The following is an 18,530-nucleotide window of genomic DNA, read 5'->3' as shown; positions in this document are numbered from 1 at the left end:
TGTGCGGGAATCTCTCCGCTTTGCCCTACCCAGGTATGTGGGGAGTTTCTTGCCTTTTGTGAGGTCTGGGGTCTTCTGCCAGCGTTCAGTAGGTGTTCTGTAGGAGTTGTTCCACGTGTAGCTGTATTTCTGGTGTATCCGTGGGGAGGAAGGTGATCTCCGCGTCTTACTCTTCCGCCATCTTACCCGGAAGTGAGAATTGAATTTTATTAAACAGCTATACATCTAACAGTTTTTAGTGTTTTCACAGTATATGATTATATTAAGATAAATACCATCATCAAATATCTTTCAGCACTAGTGTTTTGGGGGCACTCACTGATGGACAAATTCAAATGAATTTAGTGTGTAGTTTCTGATTTTCTGACAAGTGAATTTACATTCTTCATAGAAAGTGAATCTTTTTTTTTTTATAGATGAATCTTTTCTGAAGTTCTCAAAACTGTAATTGACCCTTATATGCTGTCTGCTTATGATTTTTAGGTCTTGTTCAGATAGATAAATTAAATACTTAGCTAATATAATTATAGCATTCAGGAAAAACTTTTTAAAAATCTGTTTATTTCCCGAAATTTCCTTCTTCTAACATTTTTAATAATAGTTTGATTTTAAAAAATAATAAGTTTGATAAATGTTATGTAAATATTCAGCATTTTTTTTATTAGGGAATTGCCATGGCACGAACAGGACCTCAGAACATTAAAATCTGTTTCTTTTTTTCAGACCTACTAAATTTTTTGGTAATTTCTCTCCAAATAGTGGCTTAACTCAGAAATTTGTGAATTTAATATCTGAAACCAAATTATTTTTAAAAAGATGACAAAAATATAAAAAAAAATTTTAAAAAAGGAAGGGTTAGCATATAAAATAATCTAAAATGTGTAGCTTATAGTATATTTTTTATTACTTTGTCAAAGAATTAATTATGCCTTTAACTTTGTTTTAAGAAAAACACTAGTATACCAATTGTGACTCTGGGTAAATTTTTTGAGAAGTAAGTTGTGAAACACCATTTTATCTCATTGTTTTTCTTTTAATAATCAAGCAAATAAGTAAAGAAATAAAGAAAAAACTATAGCAGTTGTTTTCATGCATTATCATTGTAGTACATTTTATCATTTTTGTATGTTTTTTATTATTAAGCTAACAAAGCAAATAAGTGGGAATCTTCTACACTAAAATAAAATTACCTTGCTTAATCAGAGAAACGAGTCACATTCAAACATTTCTAAATTTCATTTACAAGTAATTGGTACCATTTTGAAATTTTAATCACAATGTAAGACGTTTTCCCTTTCTGATGATCTCAGTTTGTTGCTTTTAACCCTTCAGATGTTAAGTTTGGATTTCACAAGTCATTTACAGTTACTCTGGAGATTCATGGATTCAACTCCTCTAATATTACCCAAGCCCATTTTTAGATATAACTTAAGTTCTCCAACACCTTCCCAGGGAGCTGTTATGTTCTCAAGTAGAAAGATCACTCCAGTCACAACCAAACTCATCAGAACTATAGGAGGAACACAACTTAAGTCTAAATGAGACACCCAGCAGCAACCACAATCTTACACAACATTGTAGTATAGAATTTTCTGCTTGTGATAGGGCTATGGATAGATCACTACTGGAGCACAAAAGAAAGCTGTCTTTGCTATTTTATAACGAACCATATAATATTCTAATTTATGTTTGTTATTCATCTCTGTCCCCAGATAGATATTTGTCTGTTCTGTTTGCTGTATCCCAAACACCCAAACAGTGCCTAGCACAATATTGGCACTCAATAAATGTGGTTAGGTAAACGAAAGAATGGTGTCCCTAATAGGAAGTTAATATTAGATATGCATAAAACTGAAAAATCAAGAAGTAACAACACAAGAAACATATTGAGAAACTTGGAAGTAAATATCAAAATAGTGAGCTAAAGGGAAAAAAATGGTTATCTCTGGGGAAGAGAGCAGGATTGCTGATTTTTATTGTTGTTGTTGTTACTGACCTGTAAAACTATATATAACTTTGAAACATATGTAATTAAAAATTAAAAATAGAGGGTAATTTTTGAGTTACGTACTAGAAATTATAAGGTCAAGATAATGACAGAAAAGATAGAGAGAGTGCTATGGATGGTTGTGAGAAATACTTGAGAGGTGAAAATGAATAGAATTTGGTGACTGGACATAAAAGACAAGGAAAGGATGAGCTTAGAATCTTTCCTGGACTTCTGATTTAGGCAGCTGGGTGGATAGCAATCCCTTAACAGAGAAAGAAAATGGATGGGCAAGTTTGGGGTGGAAAGATGATAGATTCTGTTTCAGACATGGGAGGACTGAGTTCCCTGTGTAACAGTCAAGCTGTTTAGTACACAATTTGATATATAGGTCTAAAGCTTATGAGAAGTCTGGTCTGGAAACAGGAGATGATATAATAATAGGTGGAAGCTGAAGCCAGGAGTGTCCCATAAAAATAATGTATATAGTGAAATAAAATGGGTCCAGGACAGAATCCTAGATAAACATTGACATTTAAGAGGAACCCATAAGAGAGATTAGAAAGGGATAGCAGGAGACAGGAGGAAAATCATGAGAGAAGTGCCCCACAAGTAGGGCTTCAATGGATTGAGTCAATTGTGTCAGCCGTTCTCAGGGCGGTCCAGTAAGAAGAACTGAAGAGTTTCCATTACACTTAGCTTTGCATTCATAATCTTAGAAAAGGTTCAGTAGAATAGGTGCACAGGTGATGAAAGGTGGGTTATAATGGGACAAAGCCTGAGGAGCAGGTGAAAATGGATACAAGGAATATAACCTCCTCTTTGAAGAATATTGGCTAAGAAAAGATTAGGGGTGGGGAGTGCAGTTTCCTGTAAATTAAAGAAGTTTTGTTTTGTTTTGGCTTTGGCTGCACTGGGTCTTCATTGCTGCACACGGGCTTTCTCTAGTTGCAGCAAGTGGGGTCTACTCTTCATTGTGGTGTGCGGGCTGCTCATTGCAGTGGCTTTTCTTGTTGCACAGCATGGCCTCTAGGCACATGGGCTTCAGTAGTTACAGCACACGGGCTCAGTAGTTGTGGCATGCAGGCCCTAGTGCACACGGGCTTCAGTAGTTGTGGCACATGGGCTCAGTAGTTGTGGCACATGGGCTCTAGAGCACAGGCTCAGCAGTTGTGGCACACGGGCTCAGTTGCTCCATGGGATGTGGGATCTTCACAGACCAGGGATCGACCCGTGTCCCCCTGCCTTGGCAGGTGGATTCTTAACCACTGCACCACCCAGGAAATCCCTAAGGAAGTATTTTGTTGTTTGGGGGTTTTTTTAAATAGAGATTTAGGGATATTTATAAATATAATATTAAGGAGAATGAGCTAGTTGTAGAGGATTTGTGAGAAAGAATGAATCGTGGAAGTGAGGAGAGACATACCTAAAAGTTACAGCAATATTGGTTTTAAACAGGAGAATACCTTCCTAAGACAGAGATGAAGGTAACTGGGAAGAACAGTATATACGTAGGTATGTGGGGCTGGGAGCAAGAGAGCTGCATATCTGAAAACCTCTTTCTCTGAAAAGTAGTTGAAAAGGATGGGGAAGGAGATGGTAGGATAAAGCTTGAAGAGGGTGGCAAGGGTTTGAAATGACTACTGCATGGAAGCTTAGGATACTCAGCATAAATAAGTAGAATCAAAGAGCAGGGGCTTCCCTGGTGGCGCAGTGGTTGAGAGTCCGCCTACCGATGCAGGGGATACGGGTTCGTGCCCCGGTCTGGGAAGATCCCACGTGCCGCGGAGCGGCTGGGCCCGTGAGCCATGGCCGCTAAGCCTGCGCGTCCGGAGCCTGTGCTCCGTAACGGGAGAGGCCACAACAGTGAGAGGCCCGCATACTGCAAAAAAAAAAAAAAAAAAAGAGCAATGTGGGAGGTCTAACTGAGCATGTTATTAAGTACTTACTATGTGTCAGACCCTGTGCTGTGTACTGCAGTTAAACCATGTAACTTTATTATCTTTATTTTACAGAAGTTAAATAATTTTCCTATAGTCACACAGATAAAAGTTGGTTAGAGCTGAGACTCAAACCTAGTTGTGTCTGACCCAAGCACTTGCTCTTAACCACTTAAAAAATAATAATAAATTATATTTATCAGGCTTCATTTTAAAATAACCATTTCAGAATTTCATAATCACACTCAAAGGACAGATTTGCATACTGAGGACATTCTAAAACTTTTCTATTGAAGTATAGTTGATTTACAATATTAAAATTTTTTTGAGCCTTATATTTTTAAACAAAGTACCTACTTTACTTTTCTTTTAATAATGGATAACAAGCTACTTAAGAAAAAGGAAATATTCCCCATTCTTACCTCCTTTCATCAAATAAGTCACAATCTATATTACTAGTATGTTTCCTGGAAGGAATAGCAAAAAGATATTTCTCTTAAATGCATGGCAAATGCACAATAAAATAGTGCAATCTAAAATATTAGGCAATTAGTTGAACTTAGAGTGACAGAGTAATCAGAGGGATGAAATTAATTTAAGTAGGACTTTCTAGAAGGGATGAGTTTTTGAGCCATGGATTGAAAAAAAGGTAAACACAAATTGACCCCTGCTGTGGCTGGAAGTAATGATGCTTTGGGAAAATATGCAGATCCAAGTAAAAGTCAAATAAGCAAAGTAAATTTACAAATCCAGCCTCATTTTAATGAACTGTAATGGAGTTAATTTTATTCCTTTACATGAAAATGTAGTGTACACTTCTCTCAGCAGAACAGGAAGACCAAAAAATGAAAAATAAAAAACAGTAAGGATGATTTGAATTACATGATTAATAAATTTGACCTAATTAAGAGAAATTTATAGTTTTAAAAATCATATAGGGCTTCCCTGGTGGTGCAGTGGTTGAGAGTCCGCCTGCCAATGCAGGGGACATGGGTTTGTGCCCCGGTCCAGGAGGATCCCACATGCCGCAGAGCGGCTGGGCCCGTGAGCCATGCCTGCTGAGCCTGCACGTCTGGAGCCTGTGCTCTGCAACGGGAGAGGCCACAGCAGTGAGAGGCCCATGTACCGCAAAAAAAAAAAAGAAAAGAAAAGAAAAAATCATATATTAGACAAGAAAGACTGAAAACCAGTGATACAAATTTTCCTTTCATGGAGAAAAAAAAAAAAAAAAAAAAAGAAAAGAAAGTAGAAGAAAATCTTCCTAAAAAAACTAAGCACAGAAATCAATGAACTAGAAAACAAATGTATAATAAAATTATTGAAATCAAAAAAGCTGATTCTTGGGCTTCCCTGGTGGCGCAGTGGTTGAGAGTCCGCCTGCCGATGCAGGGGACACGGGTTCGTGCCCCTATCCCGGAAGATCCCACATGCCGCGGAGCGGCTGGGCCCGCGAGCCATGGCCGCGGAGCCTGTGTGTCCGGAGCCTGTGCTCCGCAACGGGAGAGGCCACAGCAGTGAGAGGCCCGCGTACAGAAAAAAAAAAAAAAAAAAAAAAAAGCTGATTCTTTAAAAAGATTAACAAAATTGATGAATCTCTAGAAAGAGATGCAGAAGAAGAGAAGAGAAAACATAAATTTACTAATATCAGGAATTAAAAAGGGGACATTACTACAAATCCTACAAGCATTAAAAAGATAGCAAAGGATATTATAAGCAACTTTATGCCAGTAAATTTGAAATTTTAGTTGAATTAGACACTTTCCTAGAAAAAATAGAATGCACTAAAACTGACATAAGGGGACTTCCCTGGTGGCGCAGTAGTTAAGAATCCGCTTGCCAATGCAGGAGACACGGGTTCGAGCCCTGGTCCAGGAAGATCCCACATGCCACGGAGCAACTAAGCCCGTGCGCCACAACTACTGAGCCTGCACTGTAGAGCCTGTGAGCCCCAACTACTGAGCCTGCGTGCCACAACTACTGAAGCCTGCACACCTAGAGCCCATGCTCCACAACAAGAGAAGCCACCACAATGAGAAGCCCACGCACCACAACGAAGAGTAGCCCCTGCTCACAGCAACTAGAGAAAGCCCGTGCACAGCAATGAAGACCCAATGCAGCCAAAATATAAATAAATAAAATAATAAAATTTTTAAAAAACTGACATGAGAAATAGCATTTATGAATAACCCACAACTAACATCATACTCAATGGTGAAAAACTGAAAGCTTTCCCCCTAAGATCAGGAACAAGACAAAGATGCCCATTTTCTGGGCAGAAGACCTAAATAGATATTTCTTCAAAGAAAACATACAGACGGCCAAGAGGCACATGAAAAGATGCTCAACATCACTAATTATTAGAGAAATGCAAATCAAAGCCACAATGAGATATCACCTCACACCAGTCAGAATGGCCATCATCAAAAAGTCTATAAACAATAAATGCTGGAGAGGGTGTGGAGAAAAGGCAACCCTCCTATACTGTTGGTGGGAATGTAAATTCGTACGGCCATTGTGGAGAATAGTATGGAGGTTCCTTAAGAAACTAAAAATAGAGCCACCATAAGATCCAGCAATCCCACTCCTGGGCATATATCCAAAGAAAAACATGGTTTAAAAGGATACATGCACCCCAATGTTCATCGCAGCACTGTTTACAATAGTCAAGACATGGAAGCAACCTAAATGTCCATCAAGAGATGAATGAATAAGATGTGGTACATATATATAATGGAATATTACTCAGCCATTAAAAAGAATAAAATAATGCCATTTGCAGCAACATAGATGAACCTGGAGATTATCATACTAAGTGAAGTAAGTCAGACAGAGAAAGACAAATATCATATGATATCACTTGTATGAAGAATCTAATAAAAAGATGCAAATGAACAAAAGAGAAACATATTCACAGACTTAGAGCAGCAGTCCCCAATCGTTTTGGCACCAGGGACCAGTTTTGAGGAAGACAATTTTTCCCCGGAAGGTGGAGGGAGCAGGGGTGGGGGATGGTTCAGGCGGTAATGCGAGCAATGGGGAGTGGCAGATGAAGCTTTACTCTCTCGCCTGCCGCTCACCTGCTGTGCAGCCCGGTTCCTAACAGGCTGGGGGTTGGGGACTCCTGACTTAGAGAACAAATTTACGGTTAGCAGGGAGGAAGGATGGCGGGGAGGGATAGAATGGGAGTATGGGATTGACACGTACACACTGGTATGTTTAAAATAGATAGCCAACAAGGACCTACTGTATAGCACAGAGAACTCCACTCAATACTCTTTAATAACAAAGAAAATGTTAGTAATGTGGCAAATAGTCAGTAGAAAATAAGCAGGATAATGGTTGGAAAGACGAAGGGGTAGAAAATGTAACAAACATTTGGGACATAGTAAAATGGCCTAAACCACATTTAAATTGAGTCCAAAAAAGAAATGTTGAGAGAGAATATGGAAGAAGCAGTAGATGAAAATTTCCCTCACAAGTTAAGGGTTCAAGAAGTACAGCAAACCACAAAAAATGGGGTTGGTTTGGGGGGGGTTGTTTTTTGTAAAATGGTTGACAACCCATGACTAAGATAAAATGTTACACACACACACACACACACACAGAAGTGAATTTCTTTAAATATCTAAAATATTTGAAAACTTATGTCTACACAAAAACCAACACACAGATGTTTTAGAAAGAAGCTTTACTCATAAATGCCAAAACTTGGTATCAACCGAGATATCCTTCAGTGAGTAAATGAATAAATGAATTGTAGTCCATCCAGATAACAGAATATTATTCAGCACTGAAAGTAAATGCGCTGTCAAGCCATGAAAGGACATGGAGGAATCTTAAATGCATATTTCTAAGTGAAAGAAGACAATTTGAAAAGGCTACATGCTATGTGACTCTCACTATATGACATTCTGGAAAAGGCAAAACTATGGAGAAAGTTAAAAGGTCAGCGGTTGCCAGGATCTACGGGAGAGGGGGGGATGAACAGGTAGAACACAAAGAATGTGTAGGGCGATGAAACTATTCTGTATGTTACTATAATGGTGGATACACGTCATTGTATACTAAAAAAAAAAGAAAAGCAAAACTGATTTCTCAAAAGAAACAGTGAAAAAAATAAAAGAATTGATATTGGTTTTAAAAAGATGCCCACTTTCACCATTACCATGCAACATTGTACTAGAAGTTTTAGCCAGAGCATTTACACAAGAAAAAGAAATAGAGGGCATCCAATTGGAAAGAAAGTAAAACTATCTCTTTTTGAAGACGACATGATTCTATATATAGACAATCCCATAGAATACACACACACACACACACACACACAAATCTAGAACTACTAAACAAGTTAAGCAAACTTTGAGAATACAGAAGCAGCACAAAAAAAACAGTTGTATTTCTGTACACCAACAAGGAACAATCTGAAAAGGAAATAAATGAAACATTTACAATAGCATCCAAAAGAATGAAATTCCTAGGAGTAAATTTAACCAAGGAGGTGAAAGACTTGTACACTGAAAACTATAAAATATTGCTGAAATAAATTAAAGAAGACCTAAATAAATGGAAAGATTTCATTGATTGGAAGCCTTAAGATGTTAAGATGGCAGTACTCCTCAAAGCAATCTACAGATTCAATGCAAAGCCTATCAAAATTCTAATAACCTTTGATACAGAAATGGAAAAACTGATCCTCAATTCATTTAGAACTGCAGGGAGCCCCAAATAGCCAAAACAACACGGAAAAAGAAAAAAAGGCAGGAAGACTTGCACTTCCCAATTTCAGAACTTCCTTTAAGCTACAGTAATCAAAATATGTGGTACTGGCATAAGAATGGACATATAAATCAATAAAATAGAATTGAGAGTCCAGAAATAAACCCAAACATCTATGGTGAATTGATTTTTTTTTTGGCTTTTGTGGCTCTCCATATAGGTTTTTTTAAAATTTTATTGAAGTGTAGTTGATTTACAGTGTTGTGTTAATTTCTGCTGTACAGCAAAGTGACTCAATTATACATGTATATATTCTTTTCCATTATGGTTTATCACAGGATATTGAATATAGTTCCCTGTGCTATACAGTAGGACCTTGTTGTTTATCCATACTGTATATAATAGTTGGCATCTGCTAATCCCAAACTCCCAATACTTCCCTCCCCCACCCCACTCCCTTGGCAACATCTCTTCTCTCTATGAGTCTTTCTCCGTTTTGTAGATAAGTACATTTGTGTTGTATTTTGGATTACACATGTAAGTGATATATGGTATTTGTCTTTCTCTTTCTGACTTACTTCACTTAGTATGATAATCTCTCGGTCCATCCATGTTGCTGCAAATGGCATTATTTCATTCTTTTTTATAGCTGAGTAATATTCCATTGTATATATGTACCACATCTTTATCCGTTCACCTGTCGATGGACATTGAGATTGTTTCCACGTCTTGGCTATTGTAAATAGTTCTGCTATGAACATAGGGGTGCATGTATCTTTTCGAATTATCGTTTAGTCTGGGTGTATGCCCAGAAGTGGGATTGCTGGATCATATGGTAGCTCTAATTTTAGTTTTTTGAGGAATCTCCATACTGTTCTCCATAGTGGCTGCACCAATTTACATTGCCACCAACAGTGTAGGAGGGTTCCCTTTTCTCCACACCCTCTCCACCATTTATTGTTTGCAGACTTTATGCAGATGGCCATTCTGACCAGTGTAAGGTGGTACCTCATCATAGTTTTGATTTGCATTTCTCTAATAATTAGCGATGATGAGCATCTTTTCATGTGCCTATTGGCCATCTGTATGTCTTCTTTGGAGAAATGTCTGTTTAGGTCTTCTGCCCATTTTTCAGTTGGGTTGTTTGGTTTTTTGTTATATGAGCTGTTTGTAAATTTTGGAAATTAAGCCCTTTTCGGTCGCATCATTTGCAAATATTTTCTCCCAGTCCGTAGGTTGTCTTTTCATTTTGTTCATGGTTTCCTTTGCTGTGCAAAAGCTTATAAGCTTGATTAGGTCCCATTTGTTTATTTTTGCTTTTATTTCTATTGCCTTGAGAGACTCACCTAAGAAAACATTGATATGATTTATGTCAGAGAATGTTTTGCCTATGTCCTCTTCTAGGAGTTTTATGGTATCTTGTCTTATATTTAGTCTTTAAGCCATTTTGAGTTTATTTTTGAGTATGGTGTGAGGGTGTGTTATAAACCTCATTGATTTACATGCGGCTGTCCAACTTTCCCAACACCACTTGCTGAAGATACTGTCTTTTCCCCATTGTATAGTCTTGCCTCCTTTGAGGAACATTAATTGTCCATAGGTGTATGGGTTTATTTCTGGGCTTTCTATTCTGTTCCATTGATTTGTATGTCTCTTGGCATGAGAGTACCACGCTGTTTTGATTACTGTAGCTTTGTAGTGTTATCTGAAGTCTGGGAGGCTTATGCCTCCAGTTTTATTCTTTTTACTCAGGATTGCTTTGCAATTCTGGCTCTTTTATGGTTCCATATAAATTTTAGGATTATCTGTTCTATTTCTGTAAAAATAATGTCATGGGTAATTTGATAGGGATCACATTAAATCTGTAGATACTTTGGGTAGTATGGTATGGCCAGTTGTTTTTCACAAGGGTGCCAGGCCCATTCAGTGGCAAAAGAATAAATGGTGGACAAATGGTGGACCAACTGAATAATACACGCAAAAGAATAAAATTGAACCCCTGCCTCATTTCCCATATAAAAATTAACTCAAAAAATAGATCAGCAGGACTTCTCTGGTGGCACAGTGGTTAAGAATCCACCTGCCAATGCAGGGGACACGGGTTTGAGCCCTGGTCCAGGAAGACCCCACATGCCGCAGAGCAACTAAGTCCACGTGCCACAACTACTGACCCTGCACTCTAGAGTCCTTGCGCCACAACTACTGAGCCTGGGTGCCACAGCTACTGAAGGCCACATGCCTAGAGTCTGTGCCCCACAACAAGAGAAGCCACCACAATGAGAAACCCATGCACTACAATGAAGAGTAGCCCCTGCTCGCCACAACTAGAAAAAAGCCCACACGCAGCAATGAAGACCCAACGCAGCCAAAAATAAATTTTAAAAAAAAATTTTTTTTTAATAGATCAGCGACCTAAACGTGAGCTAAAACTATAAAACTCTTGGGAGAAAACAGGTAAATCTTCATGACCTCAGATTGACAATGGAGTCTTAGATTTGACACCAAAAGCACAAACAACAAAAGAAATAGATAAATTGGACTTATAAAAATTAATAATATTTGTGCATCAAAGAGCATTATCAAGAAAGTGAAAAAAACAGCCTACAGAATGGGAGAGAAATATTTACAAATCATATATCTGATAAGGGTTTAATATCCAGGATATATATTTTTAAAAACTCTTACAACTCAACAGCAAAAAGACAACTGAATTTGGGACTTCCCTAGTGGTCCAGTGGTTAAGATTCCACCTTCCAATGCAGGGGACGTGGGTTCAATCCCTGGTCAGGGAACTAAGACCCCACATGCCATAGGGCAACTAAGCCCATGCACTGCTACTACTGAGCATGTGGGCTACAACTAGAGAGCTCACATGCCACAACTACAGAGCCCACATGCTCTGGACCCCGCACACCACAACTACAGAGACCACACACTCTGGAACCCAAGCTCCACAACAACTGAGCCCACGCACCACAACTAGAGAGAAGCCTGCATGCCACAGCAGAGGATCCTACATGCTGTAACTAAGACCCAACGCAGCCAAAAATAAAATAAATAAATAAATATTGGGACTTCCCTGGTGATGTAGTAGTTAAGAATCTGCCTGCCGATGCAGGGGACACGGGTTTGAGCCCTGGTCCAGGAAGATCCCACATGCCACAGAGCAACTAAGCCTGTGCACCACAACTACTGAGCCTGCACTGTAGAGCCCATGAGTCACAACTACTGAGCCCTCATGCCACAACTACTGAAGCCCGCATGCCTAGAGCCTATGCTCTGCAACAAGAGAAGCCACCACAATGAGAAGCCCGTGCACCACAATGAAGAGTAGCCCCGACTCGCTGCAACTAGAGAAAGCCCACGCACAGCAACGAAGACCCAATGCAGCCATAAATAATTAAATAAATAAATAAATATTAAAACAAAAGAAAAGACAACTGAATTTAAAAATAGGTAAAGGGCTTAAGTAGCCATTTCTACAAGGAAGATATACAGACGGCCAACAAGCACATGAAAAGATGTTCAGCAGCATTGGTCATTAAGGAAATGCACATTAAAACCACAATAGGGCTTCCCTGGTGGCGCAGTGGTTGAGAGTCTGCCTGCCGATGCAGGGGACACAGGTTCGTGCCCCAGTCTGGGAAGATCCCACATGCCGCAGAGCGGCTGGGTCCATGAGCCATGGCCTCTGAGCCTGTGCATCCGGAGCCTGTGCTCTGCAACAGGAAAGGCCACAACAGTGAGAGGCCCGCGTACGGCAAAAAATAAATAAATAAATAAATAAAATGTCACAACTAGTAGGATGCTGTAGTCAAAAATATGGAAAATTATGTGTTGACAAGGATGTGGAGAAATAGAAACCTTCATACATTGCTGGTGGGAATGTAAAATGGTGCAGGAACTGTGGAAAAGAGTTCATCAGTTCCCTGAAAGTTAAACATAGAATTACCATATGACCCAGAAATTTCACTCCTAGGTGTATACCCAAGACAAATGAAGAGATATGTCCACAAGGAAATTTGTACAGAATATGTATATCATTATTCATAATAGCCAGAAGGTATAAACAACCCAAATGCTCATTAATAGACAAATGGATAATCAAATTGTGGCATATACATATAGTGAAATATTATTCAGCCATAAAAAGGAGTGAAGTACTGATACATGCTACAAATAGGCAGAGCCTCGAAAACATTCCACTAAATGAAAAGCCAGACACAAAAGGGTCACATATTGTATGATATATTTTATGTAATGTATCCATAATAGGCAAATCCATAGAGACAGAAAGCAGATTAGAGATTACCAGGGAATGGGGGAATGGGGACCAATTACTTAATGAGTACCAGATTCTTTTTGATGAAAAAGTTTTGAAACTAGAGTGAACTAGTGGTTGCAAAACATTGTGACTACACTAAGTACCACTGAATTATACACTTTAAGATGGTTAATTGTATGTTATGTGAATACAAGTAAAAGAATAATAACATTTTTAACTGAGTCAAGAAGAAATAGAAAATATTAATAATTATATATGTAATAATAAAAGCATTTCCACAAAGAAACTGCAAGTCAGGTAACTTCACCAGTGAATTTCTCCAAACATTTAAGGAAGAAATACCACTCTTATATGACTTTTCCAGAGAACAGAAGAGATACTTCGATGAGGCCAGATAATTTTGATTCCAAAGCCTGACAAGGGCATTACAAGAATGGAAATTATAGACTAATCTTTCTCATGAACAAAATATTAGTAAATAAAATTCAAGGATGTACAAAAAGGTGGTACACCACAACCAAGTAGAGTTTTGTTCCAGAAATGAAGATTGTTTTAACATTTGAAAATCAATCAATACAGTATACCACATTAACAGTAAAGAGGAAAAAATGTGATGGGAAAAAAAGCACTTGACAAAAGTTAATACCTATTCATGATTTTTTTAAGTCTAAAACTAGGATACAAGGGAACTTTATTTGAATCAAGGGTTATCTACAAAAAATCTAGAGAAAACATCATATTTAGTAGTAACATATTAATAAGGACATTCACTGCCATCACTTTCATTTAATATTGGTACTGGAGGTCCTAGCCAGTGCAGGAAAAAAAAAAAGAAGTGAAATAAAGAATAAAGAGTGAAATATGTGAAGATTAAATAGGCAGAGTTTAAACTGTTATTATTTGCAGACAAAATAATTGTGTATTTTAAAAATCCAAAAGATTCTGCAGATAAGATGTTTAGAATTAATAAGTGAACTTAGCAAGTCACTAGATACAGGATCAATATTCAGAAATTGAATTTTTTCTATGTAGTAGCAACAAAGAATTAGAACATAAAAAAATTTTAAATACCATTTATAGTAGATCAAAAATTACCAAATACCTAGGAATAAATTTAATGAAGGATACATGTGTTCTATGTAGAAATGCATACAGAGAAAGAAGATCTAATAAATAGAATATGCTATATTCATAGGTTGGAAACTCAATCTTGCAAAGATGTCAGTTCTTCCCCCAATTGATCTATAAATTAAACACAGTCTCAGTCAAAATCCCAACAGATTTTTTTGTGGAAATTGATAAGCTCATGAAATCTATACGGAAATGCAAAGGACCACAAATAGCCAAAGTAGTTAAGAGCAAAGTTTGAAGACCCAAGACTTTTTACAAAACCCCAGTACTTAAAACAGAGTGCTATTCACCTAGCACCCAGATCTTGGTTTCTAAATATTATTCTCCAATAAAAGGAACCAAGGCTCTTTGAAAGAAGTGGTTAATTCCACAACTGGAGCATGGAAAATACAAGATGAACTTGTAACATCTTTTGGTGCCAGGGAGCTAGGAAGTGCATGGGAAAGGATGAGGGCGTGTTGAAAGGACATAAGAATCAACCTGAAAGAGGGCCTAAAAGCCTAAATCAATTTGAGCAACAAAATAAATAATGATCATATTAAATTATAACCCATAGACTAACATAAATGAGTCCATGCTGATATAAATAAATGAAGGAGAAGGGGCATCTCTTCCTTATAGAAGAATCCCAGTTAATGTACAAGGAATTAGGGAACTACAAAACCACCACCAGGCAAACACTGCAGAAATGTTGCAAGCAAGATGGATGCTAAAATCAGTGGGCAAAAGCTTGAGAAAAAAATAGGATATTTTCATAGTTTCAATGTGTCTCCCCCAAGATATTGATCAGTTGCAAAGGGGAAAATAGTAACTTTACAGTGGAGAGACCCAGTAGACATTGCCATAACCAAGTGATCATGGTTGATATGTCAAAATCCTGAAAAACAAGGAAAAACTAAGGAACTGTCACAGATTTGAAGAAACTAAGGAGACACAACTAGATGCAAGCTGGGGTCCTGGATTGGATCACAAGATAGGAAAAGAACATTAGTGAAAAAACTGGTGAAATTCAAATAAAGTCTGTTTGGTGAATACTATATGAGTATTAATATCAAAACATTAGTATTAATTTCCTGCTTTTGATCATTGTTCTATGGTTATGTAAGATGTGAATGTTGGAAAACTGGGGAGAGAAGTATATATGAACTCTGATATTTTTTGCAACTTTCCTATAAGATTATTTCAAAATAAAATTTTTTTTGTTTTTTTTTAAACTGGCATGGTATTGACACAAGATGCATTGGTTTCCCAGGGTTGCTGTAACAAAGTACAAGCTGGATGGCTTAAAACAACAGAAATTTATCAATCTCACAGTTCTGGAAGCTAGAAGTTCAAAATTAAGGTGTTGGCAGGGCCATGCTGCCTCTGAAGGCTATCTAGGGGAGGATCCTTCCTTGCCTTTTCTTAGTTCCTGGTGGTTGTCAGCAATCCTTGATATTTTTTGGCTTGTAGCTGCATCACTTCAGTCTCTGCCTCTGTCTTCACCTGGCCTTCTTCCCTGTGTCTCTGTATATCCTCTCCTCTTCTTCTAAGGACAACAGTCATACTGGATTTATGGTCGACTCTAATCCTAATGTGACCTAATTTTAACTAATAAATAGTCTGCAAAGATGCTATTTCCAAACAAGGTTACATTCTGAGGTAGCAGTTTGACATTAATTTTGAGGGGACATGATTCAACCCAGTACACAAGGATGGGCAGATAAACCAGTGGGATAAAACAGAAACTCTAGAAACAGAACCACATACTGGTCTCACTTACAGCAGATGTGCCATTGCAACACAGTGGGGAAAGAAGTGTCTCTTCAATAAAGGAGTCAAATGAAAATCTGCATGTGGATAAAAAGAACTTTGACTTCTACCTCACATCATACATAAAGACTAATTTCAGATGGATCATAGACCTCAATGTGATAGGTAAAATAACAAATTATTTTCACGATACACACAAGAGATTATCTTCATTATCTGGGGGTTGGCAAAGATTTCTTTAACTGGACACAAATTAAATTAAAAAGCTTTAAATTAAAAGCTTTTGTTCATCAAAAGATAACATTAAGAGAATGAAAAGGCAAGCCATAGAGTATTGCAGTACCCAACAGAGGACTTGCATCTAAAATATTTAAAGAGCTCCTACAAATCAATAAGAAAAATATAGTCAACTCATTTTCTTAAATGGACAAAAGACTTGAACAGGCATTTCGTAAAAAATATCCAAATGGGCAATAAGCATATGAAAGGGTCCTAAACATCATTTGGGAAATGCAAAATTAAAACCAAAATAAGATACCACTGAACACCCACCAGACTGGCTAAAAATTTTTAGACTGACCCTACCAAACTGTGGCAAAGATGTGGAACAACTAGAACTTTCATGCACTACCCATAGGAGTAAAATTGGTACAAGCACTTTGGACCAGCAATTCTCCTCCTAGATACACACTCAACAGAAATGAGTCTATATGTCCACTAAAAGACATGTAGAAGAATTTGTGTAGCAGCTTGATTCATAATTGCCCCAAATTGGAAGTAACCTAAATATTTGTCAACAGTGGAATGGATAGTTCTATATTCATTCGTAAAATGGAACACTATATGTCAGTCAAAAATATAATTACTGCAACAACATGGATGAATTTCACAAGTAATTGTCGACTGAAAGAAGCCAACACAGGAGAGTATATACCAGATGATCCATTTATGTGAAGTTCAAAAACAAGCATAGTTAATCTACAATGATAAAAATTAGGATAGTTTTAGGGGTGAATATTGATTGGGAAGAGTCATTTCAGGGATGCTGGAAATGGGTGATAGTTACAGTGGTGTGTATAATTTTTTTAATACTTATCTGTATTCTTGAGGCTTTTGCACATTATTAGATGTATATTATATTGATACTTCAATTTTTAATTAAGAAAAGTGTGGTATATTAAATATTATTGAAATAAGTGGACTATTGTCAATATAAAAAATTGAGCCTTCTTCATTAAAATATTTGAGATTTTGTTTTAATGAGATTTCACTTGAACTTATATATCTGGATAATATTCTATGGTTCACTGGTCACTTTCTCATAACATGGTAACAAATATGTCATTTGAGTATATTCTAGAATAAAGATTCTGGATTTAAACCATAAATGATATAAATTAATACCAAAAATAAGCAGTTTTAAAATTTTTGTCAAATTCTCATACGGAAATCTCAGTATTGCATTTCTCATTTCTGTCTTTTAGGCTAAGACATCAAGCACACAAAGAATTTTATGCCTACAAACAGGTGAGAGAGATTTACTTAAGATTGGCTTTGATCATGTTCTTCACCAAAAAAATGAGACCTCAGGTTTCCAATCATATTTTAAACTGGGACTAGATTTACTTGTGTTCATTTTAGCATTTTGCTTGCCAATTTGCCATACAAAATACTTCAAGCGTTCCTTTTTTTTTTTTTTTTTTTTTTTTTTGGCTGTGTTGGGTCTTCGTTGCTGTACACGGGCTTTCTCTACTTGCGGCGAGTGGGGGCTACTCTTCGTTGCAGTGCCTGGGCTTATTGCGGTGACTTCTCTTAAGTATTACTTGAAGTTATAGAAAGTTCAAATGATAAAATAATATAACTTAACAGGGAACTTTGGCCAATATTTTGGTAAAGGAAAATGCTGTAGCTTAAAATCCTTAAACTTAGTATTATCCTAATGGAGTTCAGAGATTCCATTAAATGAAATTTTTACCTTCTTCATTAGAAGACATACTAGTTCTTCAGAGGTAACCAGCTGTATTATACTCATCTCATCTCCTCCCCTTTGTACTTTAAATGTTAGTTCACGTCACACCACTGGAAGTCCAGATACTTCAGTCATTGCTATTAACTCCTAGCCCTTTGTACTATCCCTTTGCTGATATGTTCTTTAAGGTAATAAATTTAGCTTTTCTTGAAGGCCAGTAAAATTTGTTTTTTCTTCCATATGTCATCCATTAATATTTTACCACTGATATCAAACAGTGGGCCTAGGTGTTTTTTAATTTTCTTTTGACCCTGAGCATGAAATTATTTTTGTCGTCCATAGCAATTTGGGAGGGGGGGAGAGATGGGGGGGGCCAAGCTTCAGTTTATTTGGGTCTTTAATCTTGCTGACACTGATGTTACACCCCATGTCATCATTTTAGGATTACATATCTTTTTGTCCATGTCTCTTTGAAATCTGAGCTCATTGGTGAGTTCCTTAGATGTCCACACTGATGTCCACAGGTAACCATACATGGGTCTCGTGTGGGATTCATATACAGAGATGAATGTCTTAGTTTTCTAAAGGAATGAATCTTTTTGTCTCAATTTTTGTCTCAAATTGTTTTTTGAGGAACCTCCACACTGTTTTCCATAGTGGCTGCACCAACTTACATTCCTACCAACAGCGTAGGAGGGTTCCCTTTTCTCCACACCCTCGCCAGCATTTGTTATCTGTAGACTTTTTAAT

At 37.3% G+C, this 18,530-nt stretch overlaps 1 protein-coding gene across 2 annotated transcripts in view; it reads left to right on the top strand.

Moving 5' to 3' along the window:
* RNF24 (ring finger protein 24) overlaps positions 1-18,530 on the top strand; it is a 141,430-nt gene that overhangs the window by 102,934 nt on the left and 19,966 nt on the right. For both annotated transcript variants that reach the window (XM_060078189.1, XM_060078188.1), the window contains one exon: positions 17,296-17,338. In XM_060078189.1, coding sequence (XP_059934172.1) covers positions 17,296-17,338 — 43 coding nt within the window. The remainder of the gene's footprint in view (positions 1-17,295; positions 17,339-18,530) is intronic.

The sequence above is a fragment of the Mesoplodon densirostris genome, chromosome 16 (genome assembly GCF_025265405.1).
Source record: "Mesoplodon densirostris isolate mMesDen1 chromosome 16, mMesDen1 primary haplotype, whole genome shotgun sequence".
Taxonomy (NCBI): Eukaryota; Metazoa; Chordata; class Mammalia; order Artiodactyla; family Ziphiidae; genus Mesoplodon; species Mesoplodon densirostris.
The sequence above is the reverse complement of the archived record's forward strand: the minus strand, read 5'-3'. Positions and strand labels throughout refer to the sequence as shown.